Genomic DNA, 22,424 nt, shown 5'->3' on the forward strand with positions numbered 1-22,424 from the left:
CCGGTGTTATATGGTCTCGGCGGCCGCTCCCAGTCACCAGTCTGGCTGCTGCATTCTGGATTAGTTGTAGTTTCTGGGTCACCTTCAAAGGTAGCCCCACGTAGAGCGCATGGCAGTAGTCCAAGCGGGAGATAACCATGCACCACTCTGGCGAGACAGAGAGCAGGCAGATAGGGTCTCAGCCTATGTACCAGATGGAGCTGGTAAACAGCTGCCCTGGATACAGATTTGACCTGTGCCTCCATGGACAGCTGTGAGTCCAAAATGACTCCCAGGCTGCACACCTGGTCCTTCAGGGGCACAGTTGCCCCATTCAGGACCAGGGAATCCTCCACACCTGCCCACCTCCTGTCCCCCAAAAACAGTACTTCTGTCTTGTCAGGATTCAACCTCAATCTGTTTGCCACCATCCATCCTCCAACCGCCTCCAGACACTCACACAGGATGAAGTTTGAGAACCAAGGGACCACTGTATGTTCCATTTTTGTTTTATTGCTATGGGTTCTGGCAATGAAGTTTCCATGTGTTTTTGTATGCAAAACCTATTACCGTATTTTTTGTTCTACAAGACTCACTTTTTTCCCTCCTAAAAAGTAAGGGGAAATGTGTGTGCGTCTTATGGAGCGAATGCAGGCTGCGCAGCTATCCCAGAAGCCAGAACAGCAAGAGGGATGGCTGCTTTCGCTGCGCAGCGATCCCTCTTGCTGTTCTGGCTTCTGAAATTCAGAATTTTTTTTTTCTTGTTTTCCTCCTCCAAAAACTAGGTGCGTCTTGTGGTCTGGTGCATCTTATAGAGTGAAAAATACGGTACTTTCCCCGACTAGTTTAGCAAGCGAACGTGCAGGAATTTGGCACCCTCCCCGCTCATTCCCCGGCGCTCTCCAGTACCGATGACGGAGGCGGTAGCCCGTTCCGACCCGGGGATGACGTTGTGAGGGACGCCCAGGGTGAAGGCTTCGTTGTGGTTCTCGTCCGCCTCCTTCTTCCTCCAAATTTTGAACTCGCCGACTGAGCCCCAGCCTGTGGAGAACCCCACGTACTTCACGTCCAGCGGCCGGGTGGGCGCCCAGCTCACGATGACCGACTCGTTGAGGGCGGAGGGGCCGTGGCCCACCTGCGGGGACGGGGGGAGACACACCGGCCATCAGGAACCCCCCCTTTGCTTCCAGGGTCCCATCGGGGGGCTCACATTAGGGGACAAATCCCAACCGCTTCATTAAGTGTGATCCATGAGAGGCAGTCAAGTACAACATTCCTTGTTTTCCTAGAGAAGACATGCGAGGGAATGTTTGGTCCAGCCGGTTGAAAACTTCCTGCTCCTTCTGGCTGGATCATCCTTCCTTTTGCATGTGATGGAAGGTGGGCGTGACCTCACCTGTCCAGGTAACAAAAGGACACCTCTCTCTTTTTGACTTCCTTCTTCGTTTGACCAACCTTTAGCTAGGACTGCTCTGCTAGCTTTATAAGCACTGGGATGATTTCCCCCATATGGGGCAGATCCACATGTACATATTTGTAACAAAGCCTGCCTTCAGACGCTAGAAACCCAGCCAGCTGGGCGGGGTACAGAAAATGAATTATTATTATTATTTTTAAATATAAACTTAAAGCTAGATGGAGTTGGCAGGAAGTCAATGGAGTTAGAAAATAAATTATTATTATTATTATTATTATTATTATTATTATTATTAAATATAAATTTAAAGCTAGATGGAGTTGGCGGGAAGTCAATGGAACTAGAAAATAAATTATTATTATTATTATTAAATATAAATTTAAAGCTAGATGGAGTTGGCGGGAAGTCAATGGAACTAGAAGGTGATAAGGTGTAATAGATATGGACAATTTTTCGATGTTTGTTTGTAATGGATGGTTTTGTGTTATGTTTTTTCTTTCCCTTTTAAGTTAAATAAAGTAATCTAAAAGCACAATAAATAAATAATGAAATGAAATGAAATGAAATAATAAAATAAAATAAAATAAATCTCAGCTGAATGCCCACCCCCCCCCCAGGTAAGAAAATTTATGTGGAGTCAGGGATGCTCTCTGGGTTTCTAGAAACCCCCCTCCCAAAGTTGCCCCCCACTTCCGGAGATGCCCAAATTTCCCACCTGGACGACCCCGTTGGCCCAGCTGACCCAAAAGCTCCGGAACTCGTCCCAGGAGAGGATGCCTGGCGTCTCTGCGCTGGCCACGGGCTCCCCCATCTTGCTGGTTGAGATCCAGGTCTTGGCGTTCTGGCGGCCCCCGATCACGATCTCCGTCATCTCGGCCATGTCGTGGGGTCCGGCCGACAGGGCCAGGTGGGCATTGTGATGGGCTTTGACAGACACCTCGAAATGCCCCATCCAGGCTGGCTTCCTCACGTACTGGTACTCGTATTTGTTGGGGGTGAAAATGTGGATTTTCTCTAAAGTAAAGGTAAAGGGACCCCTGACCATTAGGTCCAGTCGTGGCCGACTCTGGGGTTGCGGCGCTCATCTCGCTTTACTGGCCGAGGGAGCCGGCGTACAGCTTCCGGGTCATGTGGCCAGCAGGACTAAGCCACTTCTGGCGAACCAGAGCAGCGCACGGAAACGCCGTTTACCTTCCCACCGGAGTGGTACCTATTTATCTACTTGCACCTTGGCGTGCTTTCGAACTGCTAGGTTGGCAGGAGAAGGGACCGAGCAATGAGGGCTCACCCCGTCATTGTGGGGATTCGAACCACCGACCTTCTGATCGGCAAGTCCTAGGATCTGTGGTTTAACCCACAGTGCCACCCGCGTCCCTGGATTTTCTCTAGCCGGGGACAAAAAAAGGGGAGCAGGGTTATTTTCCCCACGGGTGTCTTTCTCCGTGTAAAGGCAACACATGTACCCAGCTCCACAACGGACCCCTTTGCGCACCAGGCTGCATCACAATTCGAACACAAGACTCAGGAATGCCAGAGTTTTTTTGGGGGGGGCGGGGAAAGGCTGCTTACTGAATCAAGTCACCTGGCCAGGCATGGGAGAGACAGGACAGGATATTCGGAGCGTCCGAAATGACCGCTGTCCGTACCCAGAAGGGGAAAACTCTTCCGTCTACGGCAGAGATATATTCTGCTCCTCAAACTTACCGTTAGGGCAGAAAAAGACGCTGTAGGTGTATTCTCTGGTGAGGCCCTCTGCCTGGGAAAAGAAAAGAAAAATGGCTGATAAATCAAATACCTTTATTGGCATGGCAGTATAAAACATTTCAGGCCACTGGGATAATTAAAAGCGGCAAAGGGTGTAGCTGCCGAGGATCAGAAAGACGAATTTCCTTCGCTTTAGAGAGTGCGCTGCGCTTGACGTTTCCCCAGTCCGCTTTTGTGCGCAAACATTGGGCGACAAAGATCTCGCCTGTGTGCCTTGATTTTTTTAAAAAAACTGTGGCGGTCAAAAATAGCTAAATTTAGCTGCCGTTCCCAATATCATCTTGGGGTTAAGAGGCAGGCGGCGGGAGCAGGTTTGGCGCAGGCTTGCAGAATAATGGAGCGCGTTTTTCTTGCAAATATTAAGCCGCCTGTGGGGTGCATAGGGTGTTCTTTGGGGGGGGGACAGTGTGCTCCTTCTGGGGCCGTTTGCCCACTTTTGGCCCCCTCCAAAGTGAAGTTACAGGGAAGCAGGCAGAGGGCCTTCTTGGTGGTGGCGCCCTCCCTGTGGAATGCCCCCCATCAGATGTCCAAGAAATAAACAACTACCTGAAGTTTAGAAGACATCTGAAAGCAGCCCTGTTTAGGGAAGCTTTTAATGACTGATGCTTTAATGTGTTTTTAATCTCTTGTTGGAAGCCACCCAATAATAATAATAATAATAATAATAATAATAATAATAATAATTACTTTTATTATTATTACCACCAAAGCAATTATTGTCCCTTGCCAGTTTAAGAGTGTTTAATGATCACAGCAAAGGAACAACGCAGAGATTCAAATCAAATCCTTCTACGGGCATCACAGTATAAAACATTTAAAATCACCGGGATAATGAAAAGGTCCAGGGTGAAGCTGTCAAAGGTCATAAAGCTGCGATCGTGTGCTTTGCCCTGCCTGTTCCCCAACAAGGACGGTTCGTTGGGAATCCTTTCGGGTAAAATTGTGGCTAAAGAGGAAGCTGCAAAAGCAGGGATATCTTTGTCCCGGTCTGCCAGGAGAGACCTCGTTTGGCTTCTTCTCGGAGTTATGGGCTGGAGTTCCGACATTTTGCTCAGCATCAGTTGGCGAGGTCTGCTGCGCAAAGGGCAGTCTAAGAGAATGTGGCGCATTGAATCGGGTCTCGCCCCTAATTCATTCTGCACTCAGGAAAAAAAATTAAGAGTTTGAGGGGCCAACACTGGGCAGGCCCCGCTGCTGGCATCTGCTCACCTCGATTAAGATGCTCCTCCGGACGTAGTCGGTCCCGATCGGCGCCCTCTTGTCGGCATAGATGTCATCGGGGTGCCTCCCGTTCTTGGCGAACGGAGAGCTGTCTTGGCAGCAGCTCCCGGCGTAAGCAAAGGCTTTGGCTAAAAGACAAAGTGGAAATTACGGCCGCCGCCGCCGAGCCATGATCACGGTGGCGAGACTTTGACTTGCGTCCAGAAGGAAAGACCCGACGCTGACCGCAACGGAGGGAGGGTGGCCAAAATGAGCGGACCGAGCCAAGAAATGGCGAAAACGGAAACGTTTAACCGGAGAAAAGTCACAGTTAAAAGACGGGAAAAGCTCCCATAGACTTTCTGCGTGGGAAAGAAAAAGGGAGTGATGACATTTGGGTTTGAGGATTGAAGGCAAGGATTAACGGCGAAATTTACCGGAAGAAGAAGAAATCGAGATAACAAACTTTTTATAAAAGAATGGAAATGGTTTATGGAATATTTGCAGATAAATTGCAAACAGATAAAGACATTGGCGGGATTATTGGAACAGCCTGCCGTTTTATAAAAGAGTATATATTTAATGAAGATAATTACATGAGCAAATTTAATGAATTTGGATATGCAGAAGAGATTAAAAAATGAATTTAAGGAGCCGCAGAAAGAGGGGGAAGGAACTCCAAGTTTTGAAATGCTAAAATGACTGCAAAGTTAATGAAACGTATAAACTTGAAAAGTATAAATAAAAATTAAAAGAAGAAGACAAGGTTTAATAGAAAGTGGCTTTATTAGGAGCGAAGTGAATATTGCTTATCAATAGCGGACAGACGAAGAATCGGAAGCTCTTTAGCTTCTTAACTATTCTTTCTCTCATTTTTAAATATTTTCCTGTTCCATTTTCTCTGGCTCTCCCTTCCTTCCTTCCTCTTTTCATTCTCTGTTTTGCCTTTAGCTTGGATGTTCCCATTTGGACAAAACAAAGGCATTTGACAATAGCCTTTCTGTTTTCCTTTGCAGTGGTACTTGGGGTTACATACGCTTCAGGTTACAGACTCCGCTAACCCAGAAATAGTACCTCGGGTTAAGAACTTTGCTTCAGGATGAGAACAGAAATCGTGCTCCCGTGGCAGCAGGAGGCCCCATTAGCTAAAGTGGTGCTTCAGGTTAAGTACGGACCTCCAGAACGAATTAAGTACTTAACCCGAGGCACCACTGTATAAACCCTGATATATATCCCGATATATTATTTTAACGGCACCTGTGATGTTGCTCTGCCCCAGTTCGGCGAAGGCCAGGACGATGGACGTCGGCTTGGCTTTCCCGGGGGCGACACAATTCTTCCGGGTCAGGAGATGCTTCCCGGGGTGGCCGACAAACTTGATCCCTTTGGGCACCGAGATCTTCACGTGGACCTGCGCAGAAATGAGGGCAGTGGGGATCTGTCAGCTTGGGTGCAGCTTCTGCGCTTCGGGAATCGCAGAGGGACCCCCAAAGGACATCGAGACCAACCCACCCCGGCAAGGCAGAAAGTCCCCCGGGCTGTTCCCCCGAGTAGCTTTGCGCACAAGGCATTAAAATCCCGAAACCTTGCCCTGTTCAAAGGTTTCTGGGTGGTATTCCTTGCAAGCAAATTCAGAAGGGCACGATCTCTTCCAGGCATATTTTTCAGGGGGAAATATGAAAGATTTCCTGTGCCCCACAAATAACCCAGAGATGCATTTTAAATAAAAGGACACATTCTACTCATGTAAAAACACACTGATTCCTGGACCGTCCGCAGGCCAGACTGAGAAGGCCCCTAGTTTGCCTACCCATGATTTGAACCCTGGGCCAAAACTCTAACCATTACGCCACGCTACCCCCCTTGCTTCCTTGCCGTTCCCAGGCTGGGAAGGACGCCGGGGTTTCTCACCTCCGCACACACGGGCAGGTAGTTGTGGACGGTCAGGGGGACCTTGGTCTGCTCCCCACGGATGACGCTGTAGGGCAGGGAGAAGTCTACGAAGAACGGCTTGAAGGTCTTCAGCTGGGCTTGGGAGGCCAGGCCAAGACCCTTCTCCTCCGAGATGCCCACGGCCTCCGCCAGCCACGTGGTGATGGAGCCGGGCGCCTCCACCCGCAGCTGGGCTTCGCCGGAGACGTCGCTGCGTCAAGAGGGGGAGAGAGATGATGGCAAGGGGCGAGGAAGGAGTCATGGGGACCACGATAATAATCATAATAATTTTATTATTTCTACGCCGTCCATCTGGCTGGGTTGCCCCAGCCACTCTGAGAATATTAAAAACACGACAAAACATCAAACGTTAAAAGCTTCCCTAAACAGGGCTGCCTTCAGATGTCTCCTAAAAGTCAGATAGTTCTTTATCTTCTTGACATCTGACAGGAGGGCGCCACCACCGAGAAGGCCCTCTGCCTGGTTCCCTGTAACCTCGCTTCTCGCAGGGAGGGAACCGCCAGAATAATAATAATATTATAATAATTTATTATTTCTACGCCGTCCATCTGGCTGGGTTGCCCCAGCCGCTCTGAGAATATTAAAAACACAATACAGTGGTAGCTTGGTTCTCAAACGCTTTGGTACTCGAACAACTTGGAACACGAACGTTGCAAACCTGGAAGTAAGTGTTCCGGTTTGCGAACTTTTTTTCGGAAGCCGAACATGCTCCATTTTGAGTGCTACGCCAAGGTCTGTCTGTTTTTGCTATTTATTTTGCGTCTTTCTTTTTTGCGGCTCTTTCTCATTTTGTTTTTGTGACTGTGCAGAAGAACCCAGTTCAGCTACTGATGGACTGACTGTGTGACTGCAGTACATTGTTTATTGCTTTCATTTTATGGATCAGTGGTCTCGTTAGATAGTAAAATCCACATTCAATTGATGGATTGTGTAACTGCGGAAATGGATAAAAGCGCCCCATCCAAAGAATGACCGTCACTAGTGCAGGTGAAGAAGAAGAAATAAATTTTAATGTTTATCATCTACAATACTGCCTTATTTATTTTATAGTACAGCGCACTGATGGTTGCTTTCGTTTTATGGATTGGTGGTCTCGTCAGATAGTAAAATCCATGTTCAACTGCAGTTTTAGGGATTGTTTCTAAAAGTCTGGAACGGATTAATCCGTTTTGCATTCCTTTCTATGGGAAAGCAGCGCACCTTGGTTTTGGAACGCTTTGGTTTAGGAACGGACTTCCAGAACGGATTAAGTTTGAGAGCCAAGGGACTGCTGTAGAACCTCAAACGTTTAAAAAACTTCCCGATACAGGGCTGCCTTCAGGTGTCTCCTAAAAGTCAGGTGTTTATTATTTCCTTGACATCTGATAGGAGGGCGTTCAACAGGGCAGGGACCACCACCAAGAAGGCCCTCTGCCTGGTTCCCTGTAACCTCACTTCTCGCAGGGAGGGAACCACCAGAAGACCCTCAGGAGATGGACCATGGTGTCTGCCAGCCTAGTGCCCGGGCCCGAAAACCTACCTGACGTTGAAGCAGCGCCACAGCCACGTCTCGGGGAAAAAGGTCCTTTTCTTCTTATCTGCTCTGTGAGTGGAAAGAGAGACAGGAGGGTTGAAGGTTGGGGTGGGCAGGCAGGGGGTGAAACGCACCGTGAGTTTGAAGGACTTTGGCGGGGTCAAATGGGCACAGCTAACCCGCCACCCTGAGGGGACGGGGTTCCCTTCCATCTCCACGATTCTGGGAGTTCAAACCAGCAGCTTTCAGCCAGCTCCCTAAATCATCGCTGGCTGGACTTTACCATCTAAAGCAATGAGGAGAGAATTAGAAGAAAAGGAGGAGCAAAAAACTGCTCCAGCTAAGGAAAAGACACTAAGGCAAACAAGAAGGAAGGGAATGTTGAAAGGAAGCAGCTGATCGGCAAGCGATCGGGAGGGAGATAAGGGACGCTAGAGATAAAGGAGGCTGCCTGGGAGCGGGGAGGTAAAAGCCCCTGGATCCTCAGGATTTTTGCATTGGGTCACCCCAAATTCACCACCAGATCACAAAGCATGTCCATGGCTACAGCCTGCACCAAAAAAACCACGCACCCACTGTTTCGTGGGGCCGCAAGGGCGCAAAAACGTGGACACAAAGCACGGATCCACATGGATCCTCAGGATTTTGGCATTGGGCTACCCCAAACTCACATGTCTGTGGCCACAGCATGAACCACAAAAATCCTACATCCACTGTTTCGTTCAGAATGTATTTTTTTTCCCTTGTTTTCCTCCTCTAAAAACTAGGTGCATCTTATGGAGCAAAAAATACGGGTACGTTTGGACCTTTGCTCCAAGCCCACAGACCTGCTTACCTGGGCGCCACCCGGGAGGGGGCCGAGGCGACGAGGGTCCCCGTGTGGGGCTGGAAAGCCGGGACGGCCTCGTCCGTGTACATCCCTCCGTGCTGCCGGTGGTGGAGGCTGACCACGTCCGTCATGACCACCAGGCCTGTTTCCTGGGCAGCGGCAAGCCGCAAATGACACAAGAAAAAAGAGAGAGGGTGCATGGTCCTTCTTAGGTTGGTTTAAATCGCAGGCTTGGACGGATCGAAGGTGGGATCTTGTGCCTGCAAGGCGGACGTTCTCCCTCTTTCCCCAAAGTCTCCTCCCGGGAAGGCCCATTTGGCAGAGCACCAAGGAACAGCCATGGAAATATATAGATATACAGTGGGACCTTGGTTCCCAAACGCCTTGGTTCCCAAACACCAGAAACCCGGAAGGAAGTGTTTCTGAATGTTTTCCGGAAGCTGGGTGTCCGACGCGGCTGTCAGCTATTGTTTCCGGGGTGCCTGAACCAATCAGAAGCTGCACCTCGGTTTCTGAACATTTCAGAAGCCAAACAGGCTTCCGGAACTGATTAAGTTTGGCGCTTTTGTTTTGCTATTTATTTCTGTGACTGTGTGGAACCCAGTTCAGCTACTGATTGATTGATTGTGTGACTCTGGAAATGGATAAAAGCCCCCCATCCAAACCATGACTTTCATCAGCGCAGGGAAGAACAAATAATAATTTTAATTTTTATCATCTACAATCCTGTCTTATTCATTTTATAATAGAGTACATTGATCGTTGCTTTCGTTTTATGGATCGATGGTCTTGTTAGATAGTAAAATCCATGCTAAATTTTAGGGGTTGCTTTTAAAAGTCTGGAATGGATTAATCCATTTTGCATTCCTTTCTATGGGAAAGCAGTGCACCTTGGTTTTGGAACGCTTTGGTTTTGGGACAGAATTTCCAGAACGGATTAAGTCTGAGAACCAAGGGACCACTGTATGTTCCATTTTTGTTCTATTGCTATGGCTGCCGGCCAGCGCGAATGAAATTTCCGTGCGTTTCTGTACACAAACCTACGACTTTCCCCGATTAGTTTAGCAAGCGAACATGCAGGAAGACCTCACCGTGAACGCAAAGCGGGCATCCTTGGTGATGTCCCAGTGCCAGGGAAAGATGGAGGAACGGCGCCGGCGGGAAGACATCCCTGCCCACCAGAAATGTCCGTCTTCCTTGGCAGCGCCAAAGGCGTCCGACACGTCATAATCCGCCATCTCCTGGAAGATCTGCGGCAGGAGACAGAACGGCCGTTGGGGGTTGAAGCTGGGAGCTTCTGTACGCCAAGCAAGGTCTCTGCCACGGGGAGACAGCCCTTCTCGGTGCCAACTCTTAAAGTGTCACCTGGCGCCTGCTTGGACCAGCACTCACCTGGTCCGTGGTCAGCTGGAAGCCCGGCTTGAGGAGGTGGACGCTCTTGTCCACCGCGGCCAGGCAGATGCAGCTCCCCTTGGCTGCCGACACCTTGAGGGTCAGCGTGTCTCCCGGCCGGGTCTCGTTGGTGGAAAAGGCCACGGAAACCTGGAGGAGGAGAAGATGATGATGGAGAAGGTGATGGAGGAGGAGGTGAAGGAGTAGGAGATGGTGGGGAAGGAGGAGGCGTTGAAAGAGATGTTGAAGGACGGGAGAAGAAGGAAAAGAAGAAGGGAGAAGCTCATGAAGGAGAAGATGAAGGAGAAAGAGAAGGAGATGATGAAAGAGAAGAAAGGAGATGATGAAGCAGAAAGAGAGGGGAAGAAAAGGATGAAGGAGAAAGGAGAAGATGGTAGAGAGGGTGAAGATGACAAAGGAGGTGACGAAGGAGAAGAAAGAGGAAGAGATGAAGAAGAAACAGGAGGAGGAGGAGATGTTGAAGGAAAGGAGGAGAAGGAAAAGAAAGAGGAGAAAGAGGAGATGAAGGAGAAGGAGAAGACGAGGAAAGAGAAGAAGAAGAAAAGGATGGAGGTGAAAATGATGGAGGAGGAACAGGAGGAGGAGGACACAGTGGGAAGGAGGAGGCAATGAAAGAGATGTTGAAGGAAAGGAGGAGAAAAGGATGAAGGAGAAAGAGGAGATGAAGCCCCATCCACCCCAGAGACCCCCACCCGTGGCCGCTACCTGGTTCTCGAAGGAGGGCTTGACAGCAAACTGCAGGCTGTCGGTGACCCCTTCCCCGTCTTCCCGGACGTAGTAGGCGAGGAGGCGTCCCAGGGGGGCCATCTTGGGGGTCACGGAGAAGCGGACCGAGGTGACGCAGGTGTTCATCTCGGGCGCAGGAGGGGCCGTCGGGCCTAAGGGGAGGGGTGGAAAGGCAGCAATCTTGTATTTGGACGATGCCGTCAAATTAAACACATTGATTTGCAAGGCCCTGGACGAACCGGGTCGCTTAGACCCCCAAAACCCCGCTATGACGCAGAATAATTCAGAGCACGCCAAATTTAAATCCACCATCTGCTTGCGGAACCACAGACTTGGAAGGGAGCCCCCAAGGGCCATCTAGACCAATCCCCCCCCAATGCTACACATTCCCCCAGCTCCCTGGGGCACCCAGGAGATGGGCCCCCGGCTGAGAGACCCCCACGGGGGCGTCTCTTTCCCACACAGCCCCTCCGATGCCCCCTAGACACCTCTGAGCCGGACACAACCGGGTGCTTGCTGTCTGCACTGAGCTGGGACCAATCTTTTTGCTTGCAAAACGTAATAAAAATTATTTTGAAAAAGAGAGAGAGGGGGGCACGGCGGGAAACTGCCCCCTGCCCGACACCGAACCACAAAGCAAGGCTGTCTTAAGGATACGCGGCGCCGGGGTGCAAATATCCGCCTGGCACCCCCAGGTTGCCCAGTCCCAGGTGCGCAGGAGGGTGGAGTCGGCCGGCGGCCTCAGTGTCTCAGTCACCCCCGAACTCGTGCCTCTTCCCCGGACTCAACTCTCGGGCCCCGGACTCTTGGCCTGGCGCCCCTGAGAGCCCAGCGCCCAGGTGCCCCGCAGCCCTTGCGCCTAGGGGTAAGACGGCCCTGCCGCAAAGCCATGCCTGGGACGTGGGTGACGCCTCCACTCCCGGGAACATCCCTCTTGCTCCTTTGTCGGGTGACGTCCGAGGGCTGCACCCCCGAGAGGACGATGTTCCCTCGCGAAACCACCTCGTAGTAGAGGGTGAAATTGCACGGGCAGGTGGACTTCAGCACGACGGACGCCTCCTCGCCCACCTGGGGAGAGAGAAGGGATATCGGGGTCAGAGATCCCCAAAGACGCCCAAAAAAACACCCGTTTATGTACGCCGCTCGACAGCGGCTCAGATGAAAAGAAGATAACAGTTCCTACCCAGGGATTGTGGTTAAATTGTGACTGTGGGAATGTTCAGGGAGGCAGGAGAGAATATATTCTTTAATTATATCTTTCCTGACTTCTGTTAACAACTTATACAATTCAGCAGAGTAACATTCCCCTTTTTAAACGTACACAGCGGATAACGTCTTTGCCAGGCTTGTTTAAGCCTCTAAAATAAGTTTGCTGGTAATTCCCCTTTAATGTAAAGGGACCCCTGACCGTTAGGTCCAGTCGTGGCCGACTCTGGGGTTGCGGCGCTCATCTCGCTTTATTGGCCGAGGGAGCCGGCGTACAGCTTCCGGGTCATGGGGCCAGCAGGACTAAGCCGCTTCTGGCAAACCAGAGCAGCGCACGGAAACGCCGTTTCCCTTCCCGCCGGAGTGGTACCCATTTATCTACTTGCACTTTGACGTGCTTTCGAGCTGCTAGGTTAGCAGGAGCCGGGACTGAACAACGGGAGCTCACTCCATCGCAGGATTCGAACCGCCGACCTTCTGATCAGTCCTAGGCTCTGTGGTTTAACCCACAGCACCCCCCACACCAGGAGATAAGTCACTCTGAGCGGAGGAGGGCCATTGAGGGGGGTCTCAAACCACCACCCCTAGCCCCCCAACCTTGGCAACTGGGGAGAGGCTCACCTGGAAAGGCCCTTCCGGCATCTGAAGTTGGATGTAGCACTTGCTGGGGGAATACCAGCCGCTGATGGAGAGGAAACTGGGGAGGTACTGGTCCCCGGCGGACGCCCCTCCCAGGGCCGTGACTTTGGTCTGGGGGGGGGGAGAGGGAGGCAGCGAAGTCAGGCTTTGATCCGTTCCCACCCCCTCGCCTCTTAGAACCAGAGAAGGGACCCCCTCCCCGAGACAAATATACCATATTTTTCCGTCTATATTTTTTGAGCCCCAAATTAAGAAATAAACAATGGCAACATTCCGTGTATAAGAAGACCCCCAATTTTAAACTAAAAAAAACTGGGGGGAAATATAGCCTTATACAAGACTAGATTTGACGTTTTCATCCCCAAAAAGTTTTTGATTTGCGTTTCTACTGAAATGAGGCTGCATTTTAATGTTGTGTTTTGATCTTGTTTTTCAGTTGTATTTTAATCAATTGTTTTTATAGTTGGTGTCAGCCGCCCTGAGCCCAGTCTTGGCTGGGGATCCCCCAGGGATCATCCAGCCCCCTGCCCCAGATATATGAGACACCTGCTCTGCCTTTCCGCTGCCCCCCCAGCCCTTCGGCGGGGGTCTCCTGAGCCCCCCAGCCCCATCCGGGGCTCTCACCCACCTCCAGCCAGACGTACTGGGCAGCCGAGGGGATGGAGGGTATTTCGAACTCCACCGATCCGCCGCGCGACACCAGCTCGCTGGTGTAGATGTTGTCCTTGGGGGTGAGCTCAGCCTTGACCCGGACCCTCACGCCGTCCGCCGGGCTCCCGTCCGGGTACGTGACTTCCACCTGGCGGGGGGAGAGAAGGAGAGGCGGGGGGAGACGGATCCAGCAACTACGACGCGTGGGGAGAGGCTTGGGGAGGGATGCCGCCACCCCCAAAAGTGGGGGGGGGAATTAAATTACCGCAAAACAGGAATCTAAGAACATGCAAGTTGTTTAGCCAAGCATCCCTGACCACTGGTCCTGTTAGCTAGGGCTGATGGGAGTTGTAGTCCCGAAACATCTGGAGGGCCGAGTTTGGCCATGCCTGATCTAGAGCAGTGGTGGCCAGACTTGGCCCTCCAGATGTTTTGGGACTACAACTCCCATCATCCCTGACTGCTGGTCCTGTTGCCTAGGGATGATGGGAGTTGTAGTCCCAAAACAGCCAGAGGGCTGAATTTGGGGGTGCCTGGCATTGGCAAACATGGCCCTGCAGGTGTTCTGGGACTACAATTCCCATCATCCCTGACCCCTGGTCCTGTTAGCTAAGGATGATGGGAGTTGTAGTCCCAAAAGAGCTGGAGGGCCACGTTTGCCTACACCTAGTATATCGTATTGTTGTTTTATTGCCCTGGCCGACGGCTGATGCAAATAAAGATTCATTCCTTCCTTCTGGACATCCTAGGACCGCTCTATTTTCGGAATGGCGCTCAGCGCTCACCTTCGCCCTGTACGGCAGGCCCGGCTTGAAGTGTTTCGGGGTCCCCCTGCTGTACTTGATGTCGACCAGCTGCTTCTGGACAGGGGTGGAGTCGTCGAAGGTGACCTGGCGGCTGCCGTCGGCTCCTGTGACGGTTGCCCAGATGCTCACAGTGCCGCGGAAATGCTCAGGGACGTCAGCCGGCATCATGTCACTCACGCACACATCGAAATCCGCAGAGCCGTCGATCTGAGGGAGGGAGGGAGAGTGGGGTCAGCATCACCCGCACTGGCTGGCAGCAGCGCCTCTCTGGGGTCTCCAGGGGGCATTCCCTAGCCCTCGCCCCAGGGAGGCTGCCGGAAGTCAAAGCTGGCGCCGTCGTGAGGTCCCAGAAGGGAATTTGGGGTATCTGCCTGGCACTAATGGGAAACACAGCCAGATGGGCGGGGTACAAATAACAAATTATTATTATTATTATTATTATTATTATTATTATTATTATTATTATGGCAGAAGGCTAGATCTCCCTTTGCCTTAGTTGTGACACATTGAGATTTCCCTTTGTTTGCAGAAATCGAAAGCACCGACGCTGAGAGCTCTGGATCACAGCAGAAGAACGAAGAGAAGAAAATGAAAAATATTCCGCACAGAATTATAATTAGAATAGGTAAAGGTAAAGGGACCCCTGACCATTAGGTCCAGTCGTGGCCGACTCTGGGGTTGTGGCGCTCATCTCGCTTTACTGGCCGAGGGAGCCGGCGTACAGCTTCCGGGTCATGTGGCCAGCAGGACTAAGCCGCTTCTGGTGAACCAGAGCAGCGCACAGAAACGCCGTTTACCTTCCCGCCGGACCGGGACCTATTTATCTACTTGCACTTTGACTTGCTTTCGAACTGCTAGGTGGGCAGGAGCAGGGACCGAGCAACGGGAGCTCACCCTGTCACGGGGATTCGAACCGCCAACCTTCTGATCGGCAAGTCCTAGGCTCTGTGGTTTAACCCACAGCGCCACCCGCATCCCAATAATTTGTTAAAAAAGAGAGAGAGAGAGAGAGAGAGTTAGAGAGAGTGTTACAGAATGGGCAGAAAAGGTTCCAGCTGCCGTTCCTCAAGCCGCTGTCCATCATCCCCTTGACCGCTCACCTCCATGGTTTTCAGGACCGGATGGCCGGACTCATGCTTGTAGTAGCCGACTCCGTTGACCGTCATGTTGACGGTCAGCCGGCCAGCGACTGGCTTCCCAAAAGTGTACCTGGGGGAAAAGGAGTGGCTTCAGAGAGGGGGCCCCAATCCGGCCCTCGCCTCTGGACCCTCTGCCCCCCGTGGCCGGCCGAGGTCCCCGAATATACATTCCCCCCCGACCCCGTCCTTACCTGGCGTGGACGGTTGCTTTCTCACACGCGCCGAGGTCCCGGATGTAGCGCGGCGGGTCGATGCGCACCTCAAATTTGGGTAAAACTGGCGGGGGAGAGGAGGGTGGGGGAGAGGTTGACCGCTGCCAAGGGGGGGCGTCCCAAAAGCCCCTCTGCAAAGGGGGTCAGGCCCAAGGGGGGGTCTCCCAGGCCGGCCTCTTGAGACCCCCCCAATGAGACCGAAGCAGCCTTTTCCCTCGTTCAACTCTGTTCATCCGGGGGGAATTGAATTGAATTTCCACTTCTAAAAATTCTAAAACTTGGAAAAGTGGTAAAATACCGACCAAAAAAGAGTGGCTTGCCAAATTATTGGAGTATTAAAATATGTCCAAAGCAATGGGGAAAATCGGAAGGATCTCAAAAGAGAAGATAGACAAGGACTGGAAGGTGTTTAAAGGATATTTGCAAAATCATATTGAGAAACCAGAACTCCTATTAGAATAGACAAGTTCTGCTATAAATACTGAAATATCAAATAATATGGATGATGATGGGTTAGATTGTCATTGCTTTATTTAATTGCATGATCTGCCATGATCCACTAACTGGATGGGAGACTGTTTGCACCTGGCATTCTTGCAGTTAATGTTGTGCTGTGTCTTTAATTGCCCTTACAGTATATTAGTTTCACCTGTGGCCAAAATTATATTATGAAAGTATATTACGTTCTTTACAATGTGTTACCAGCACCAGTGACCACAGTATCACATGAACACTGATCCAGAGTATATTTTCTACAGCGTTCGTATCTGCTTACATGCAAGTTTGGGTGTGTATTTTAGTTGTACATATTGTATTATGCATTTTATTTTATACAGACGCAGTGTATATTGTAATTTCAGCTTGTTAATAAACTGAACTGCATCCTTCTCGTATTAATTCTCACAAGCCTGGCTGGTGAAGAATTGATCAAGATTGGTTGATGAAGATTGGGTATCCGGAAACTCTGTTCCAGCGATATTTGGTGATAGACAGAATAAACTTTGCACGATTAAAATAATAATAATAAAAGCCGATCGATGCTTCGAAAGATTGGAGAATTAGTAAAAACGATATATATAAAATAAGAAAAGAAGGCTCTGCCCCCCCCTCCAGCGATTCCACCAGCCGCTGCGCCAAAATCTCACCATACTTCTGGACTTCGAAGGTCTTGTTGTACACCTGGCCTTGCAATGCGGCAAAAATGACCCACTCTCCGAAGACAGGCTGGTCAGACAGAGGGAAGCTGACGTTGAGGACGCCTGCGGCCGGGGTGAGAAGCCGGGAATAAAATATAAGTTATTAACAGATATTAAAGATAGATGAGGCTTCTCCTTGCCAGATGTGAAATTATATTATGAAGCCTATTGTATTTGCTGGATCCGGGAATGGATAAAATTTTTTAAAAATACAGATTTATTAGATTTGGAAAGTCATGATAGAGTTGGTTGGCGTGCTTACTGCGGCAGAGAAAAGAGGGGATGGTCAGCAAAGTCTGGCCGAAAAAGCGCTGGGTCGCTTCCGGCAAAAGAGGGGGAGAAAAGAGGTTTGGCCCCTATTTCTCTTTTCTCCTTTTCGGGGAGACGGGCACCCCATTGCCGCTCCCTCCAGACTCACCGCAACAAACTGGCTTTAGGTTGTTCCATTCGATCATCCGAGAGCCACGAGGATCCTGGAGAGAGATAATTTAATTCAATTTCATTTTAGTCTTTAAGAAATTATTATTATTATTATTAATAATAATAATAATAATAATAATACAGTATTTGGCACTTTTGTTTTTGCTCTTTATTTTGCCTTTTTGTTTTTGAGGCTTTTTCGGTTCATTTTGTGACTGTGTGGAACCCAGTTCAGCGACTGATGGATTGATTGTGGAAATGGATAAAAGCCCCCCATCCAAACAATTATCATCTACAATACCGTCTTGTTTATTTTATAGTACAGTGCACTGATTATTGCTTTCATTTTATGGATCAATGGTCTCGTTAGAGAGTAAAATTCATGTTAAGTTACTATTTTAAGGGGTTGTTTTTAAAAGTCTGCGATGGATTAATCCGTTTTGCATTGCTTTCTATGGGAAAGCGCGCATTGGCTTTGGAACGCTTTGGTTTTGGAACAGACTTCTGGAACGGATTCAGTTTGAGAACCAAGCAGGTACTCACCACAATGTAGGCTTCAACCTGGAAGGGGGAAAAGAGGGACGAGTTACTCGCTTGGAATCCTGCACAAAACTTAACAGAAAGAAGCTTTTATTTAGTTATTGGGTCAGCTAGTAATGCCTGCACGGACCGGCAGCAGCTTCCCAGGCATTCGGACAGAGAGCCATTAAAAACAAAGTAAGATGCTAGTCCCCATTGCTTTTTAAAAAGGGGGCTGAATTAAATGGGGCCTTCTGCATGCCCAGCAGGTGTCCTACCACTGAGCCATTAAGAACAACGTAAGATTATAGTCCTCATGGTTTTCAACAAAAAGAGGGATGAATTAAATAGGAATTTAGGACACCGCTTAGTCCCCTTGAACAGTCTAGCTCAGGGCAGCTTACACTGACCGGCAGCAGCAGCGACCCTGCTGGGAAATACCCCCCAGCCAAAACCTTCCGCATGCCCAGCAGCTGCTCTAGCCGCCGAGCTACAACCCTTTTGCCCTGGGAGCGTAGGAAGAGCCTCTCCTCCGCTGTGATTTTGCCCAGTCCTTTTTTAGAGCCATAAAGGTTGGTGGTTGCCTCAGGTGGCAGGGAGTTCCACAGGCCTCCAGCCTGGCGAGGTCCTTCTCTTCAAAGACCCCAGAGGAAACAAGCCCAGGATAAATATATATTATTACAGCCTCTTCCTCACCTTCTCATCGACGGGCCGCAAGTCTGGGTTGACGGTGAACAGGTTGATCAGCACTAGAAACAGAGAAGGAGAGGAGGAAATCAGAAACCAGAGAAATCAGAGAAAATTTTATAAGGAATGGCGAAAATCTACAAGCTGCACTGTAAACAGCTAAAAACTTTGGCAGGGTTTTAGGGACGCTTGCAACGTATTAAAAATTAGGGTGAAAAAGAAAAAGGATGGTTTTAAGTAAAACGGAGAAATGATAAGACACAACAGATAAAAGGCGGATCCTAATGGAAACCATTGACGGAATCTAAGGGTTCAGGGCATCTTAAATGTGGGTGGTTCATGTTTGAGTTTAATTGTATAACGTAAAAGTGAGTTTTAAAAGAAATAGAGAGAGGGGGAGAGAAGGAAAGGAGCATTGCAGAATTGTGGATTGGAGAGCTGGCAGGGGGCGCCCAGAGTCATCCAGCTCAACCGGCCGCGATGCACGAGTGCGAAATGTGGGACGTGATCCATGAGAGGCAGTCAAGTACAGCATGCCTTGCGATGCTAAAGAAGACATGCGAGGGAATGTTTGGTCCAGCCAGTCAAAACTTCCTGCTCCTCCTGGCTGGAGCATCCTTCCTTTTGCATGTGATCGAAGGTGGGCGTGACCTCCTTACCTGTCCAGGTAATAAAAGGACGAGTCACACAGCACACCTCTCTCTCTTTGACTTCCTTCTTCGTTTGACCAGCTTTTAGCTAGGACTGCTCTCCCAGCAGAATCACTGGGATTATTCCCCCATATGGGGCAGATCCACATGTACATCTTTGTAACTAAGTCTGCCTTTAGGGATCCAGCTGTGAACTGATGTGAGTCAACTTCTTTCACTGACTTGGAATAAGATTGTGGCTTCTTTATTCTTTTAAGAAGTTTTGAATGTGTGACATTCTAATGTATTTTTCATCTTCGTTGGAAGCTGCCCAGAGTGGCTGGGGAAGCCCAGCCCGACGGGCGGGGTACAAATAATAAATTATTATTATTATTAGGGATTGGAGGGAACTTACCAGGAATGTACAATTCAATCTGAAGACAAACCAAATTGTATAATAGTGAGAGGCTTACACAAGCCTGCGACCAGCTATCTGCCGTGCATGTAAAAGGAGAATGTAACTGCTACGCAAAGGAACTTGCCAGCGCATTTTGTGATATTGTGATAGGAGTTTTATGGTCTTAGATATATGGCAATGTTCAGAAGTGTACCAACCGAGCACATACATAGGTCAGCACAGGAAGGCCAACCTGGAACCATTTTGATTCCTAAACTGACCAAATGTTTTCTCTGCAAGGTCAAAATGGGAAACCTCCCCATTGTCTCTTTCCTCACAAATCCTGTCTTAAGGGCACATTTAAGATATGAATAAGGTGTGAGCCTGTGACCTGGCCCAGGAACTAAGTATTTATCACTACAAAACACTGGCCAGGCTCCCCAGGCAATCCAATCAAGTAACCTGCCAGACAAGGAGATAAACAACAACAGGAGAAAAACGACATTCAAAATTTCTATTTTAGACAGCTTTTTTGTGTGTGAAGGTGTGATGCATCTGGGGCCGGTCTTGGGTTACACCCCTTCTGTTATGTATGTATGATGTATGGAGGGGTGGTCTTGAGCTCCAGGGCAGGGAATTTAAAATGTCTATAAAAGAGCAGACACATCTTGGTTCTGGGTTCCTCCTCCCTCCTGCGTGTGGGGAGTGAGGACCCTGTTGCAACAGATCAATAAAGATCAGGCTTACTAGCTGCTTTGCTTCTCAATATTCTCTGCTTGGCCTCTGTTATTTTCTCCTACCAATAGGGAACCTACGTAAGGACTCTATATGGGCTCTTGGATAAGGGAAAAGGGCAATGTTTTATTTATGACAATATCAATAAACAATATATCCTCTCCTGCCACCCGGAACATTCCCACATTAAAGAATAAGCGACCACCTTTCTGCTTCGGCTTGTAGACGGGTTTATCCGTCTGGATGAAGACGGAGGCGCCTTTGCTGTCGATGGTGACGGTGGTGTGGTTGTGGAAAATGTAGCCCTCTTCCGCCAAGTGCCGGTTGCCCCAAACCTTGAGGTGCGCCTGGCCCCGTAGCCCCGGGGGCACCTGGTCGGGAAGGCAAAAGGGAGTTATAGCGCCGCGCCTGGCGCCGACGAAGCTTAGAATCGTGGATTTCAGCTGGAGCGCCCAGGACAGAGAGAAGGCCAGGAGTTTATAAAATCAGATGTGCTTTCTCCCTCCCTGGTGTAACAGTAAGTAAGTGCATGGTTAGCCTGCGGAACCTGCTGCCACTGGAATCCGCCATGCCCACCGACCAGAATGGCTTTAAAACAGAAGCAAAGAAGGGAAGGGGTTATAAGAGCTCTTTGCATCAGGGTGGATTTGATCGAAATCAAATCGATTTAAATCACGATTTAAATCACTAGTCAGTAAGACTTGATTTAAATCATTTTTTTTTTTTACAGAAAGACTCATTCTTGCTGGTATAATCTTAATATTTACAGCCAGATGAAGACTTCGTTTTTGGAATAATAAGTAGTTTTTGCGGTTATACCAAAAATTACAGATTTAGTTCTACTCTTAGAAATACATTCAGACAGATAATTATGAAATTATGGTGAGGTTTCCTGAGTTAACTGTTTATTTGGGGACAACTTTTCTGCTGTACTTTATTGGAAGGAGAAAAACAAACATTTTCTTAGTAACTATTTAACTGAAAAAATAACATTATAGCATATGTATCCATGTTTGTTAACTGTTGCAGTTAATTAAAAAAACTTAGGCTGAGTTTTAGCACACATAAGAAACTGAAAACAAATCATTTCCTGATGAACAGCCTTTGGGCTACAACGTAACTTAAATAGAAAATCTTTAGAAAGGCTTTTCCTCCAAAAGCATTTTATTTTTAAAAATCCAATTTAATTTTTTTTTTTAATCCGATTTAAATTTTTAAAAAACCCGATTTTTTATTTTTAAGAAAATTGTTTATTTTTTAAAAAAACCCGATTTAATTTTTTTAAAAACCCGATTTTTTATGTTTTAAAAAATCGTTTATTTTTTAATCCCCCCCCCCCAGGTTTGTACTCACCTTGAGCTTGATGGTTCCTTTGCCTACGAAAACGCCAGAAAGAAAAAGAGAGAGAAAATACAAGATTCAGAAAGCCGAACCATATTGTGCAAACAGGCCAGATTTAACTACGATATTCAAGACACACAGACACACCGAACTCAAGCCCCTTTCTCTGGCAATGCAGGGGTGTCTGGTGCCACCCAGCCATGCCCAGGTGCCCTTTGCACGTACGTAAACGGGGGCCTACCCAAAACCGTTCCGTGCCCTCGCGCCACCGTCTCTCCTTTGACCGTCAGCTGGATCTGAACCGTCGTCTCCTTGGCCGGGTTGAAGATGACCACGCTGATGGTTTCGACTACCCCCGCCCGGAAGACCGAGGGCACAGCCACCAAGTAGCCCCTGGGAAAAAGAGGGAGAGAGGAAGGAAATGAGATGGGGCAGCTCTGAAAGAAAGGCTTTGCGGCAGAACAGCTGCCTGGCAGGCAGAAGCCTCCGTGTTCCATCCCCGCTGCCATCCCCATATAATAATAATTATTATTGGGATGCGGGTGGCGCTGTGGGTTAAGCCACAGAGCCTAGGACTTGCCGATCAGAAGGTCGGCGGTTCAAATCCCCGCAATGACGGGGTGAGCTCCCGTTGCTCGGTCCCTGCTCCTGCCAACCTAGCAGTTCAAAAGCACAAAGTGCAAGTAGATAAATAGGTACCGCTCCGGCGGGAAGGTAAACGGCGTTTCCGTGCGCTGCTCTGGTTCGCCAGAAGCGGCTTAGTCATGCTGGCCACATGACCCGGAAACTGTACGCCGGCTCCCTCGGCCAGTAAAGCGAGATGAGCGCTGCAACCCCAGAGTCGGCCACGACTGGACCTAGTGGTCGGGGGTCCCTTTACCTTTACTTCACCCATCTGGATGGGTTTCCCCAGCCACTCTGGGTGGCTCCCAACAGAATATTAAAAGCACAATAAAGCATCAAACATTAAAAGCTTCCCTGAACCGGGCTGCCTTCAGATGTCTTGTAAAAGTCAGATAGTTGTTTATTTCCTTGACATCTGATGGGAGGGTG

At 49.2% G+C, this 22,424-nt stretch overlaps 1 protein-coding gene across 2 annotated transcripts in view; it reads right to left on the reverse strand.

Moving 5' to 3' along the window:
* CPAMD8 (C3 and PZP like alpha-2-macroglobulin domain containing 8) overlaps positions 1–22,424 on the reverse strand; it is a 42,162-nt gene that overhangs the window by 15,974 nt on the left and 3,764 nt on the right. The window contains exons 2-25 of one of the 2 annotated variants that reach the window (XM_083594343.1): positions 21,613–21,764; positions 21,384–21,406; positions 20,236–20,401; positions 18,279–18,331; positions 17,607–17,624; positions 17,062–17,116; positions 16,593–16,706; positions 15,427–15,511; positions 15,197–15,305; positions 14,076–14,303; positions 13,268–13,438; positions 12,622–12,750; positions 11,688–11,862; positions 10,774–10,946; positions 10,048–10,197; positions 9,747–9,905; positions 8,662–8,804; positions 7,833–7,895; positions 6,272–6,503; positions 5,618–5,771; positions 4,370–4,509; positions 3,101–3,152; positions 2,112–2,410; positions 889–1,114 (exon numbers count right to left, since the gene is read on the reverse strand). In XM_083594343.1, coding sequence (XP_083450469.1) covers positions 889–1,114; positions 2,112–2,410; positions 3,101–3,152; positions 4,370–4,509; positions 5,618–5,771; positions 6,272–6,503; positions 7,833–7,895; positions 8,662–8,804; positions 9,747–9,905; positions 10,048–10,197; positions 10,774–10,946; positions 11,688–11,862; positions 12,622–12,750; positions 13,268–13,438; positions 14,076–14,303; positions 15,197–15,305; positions 15,427–15,511; positions 16,593–16,706; positions 17,062–17,116; positions 17,607–17,624; positions 18,279–18,331; positions 20,236–20,401; positions 21,384–21,406; positions 21,613–21,764 — 3,269 coding nt within the window. Of the gene's footprint in view, positions 1–888; positions 1,115–2,111; positions 2,411–3,100; positions 3,153–4,369; positions 4,510–5,617; positions 5,772–6,271; positions 6,504–7,832; positions 7,896–8,661; positions 8,805–9,746; positions 9,906–10,047; positions 10,198–10,773; positions 10,947–11,687; positions 11,863–12,621; positions 12,751–13,267; positions 13,439–14,075; positions 14,304–15,196; positions 15,306–15,426; positions 15,512–16,592; positions 16,707–17,061; positions 17,117–17,606; positions 17,625–18,264; positions 18,332–20,235; positions 20,402–21,383; positions 21,407–21,612; positions 21,765–22,424 lie in introns of both variants that reach the window. The other variant, XM_083594344.1, reaches the window with a different exon arrangement.

Source organism: Podarcis filfolensis (genome assembly GCF_964270895.1).
Source record: "Podarcis filfolensis genome assembly, chromosome: 18".
Lineage (NCBI taxonomy): Eukaryota > Metazoa > Chordata > Lepidosauria > Squamata > Lacertidae > Podarcis > Podarcis filfolensis.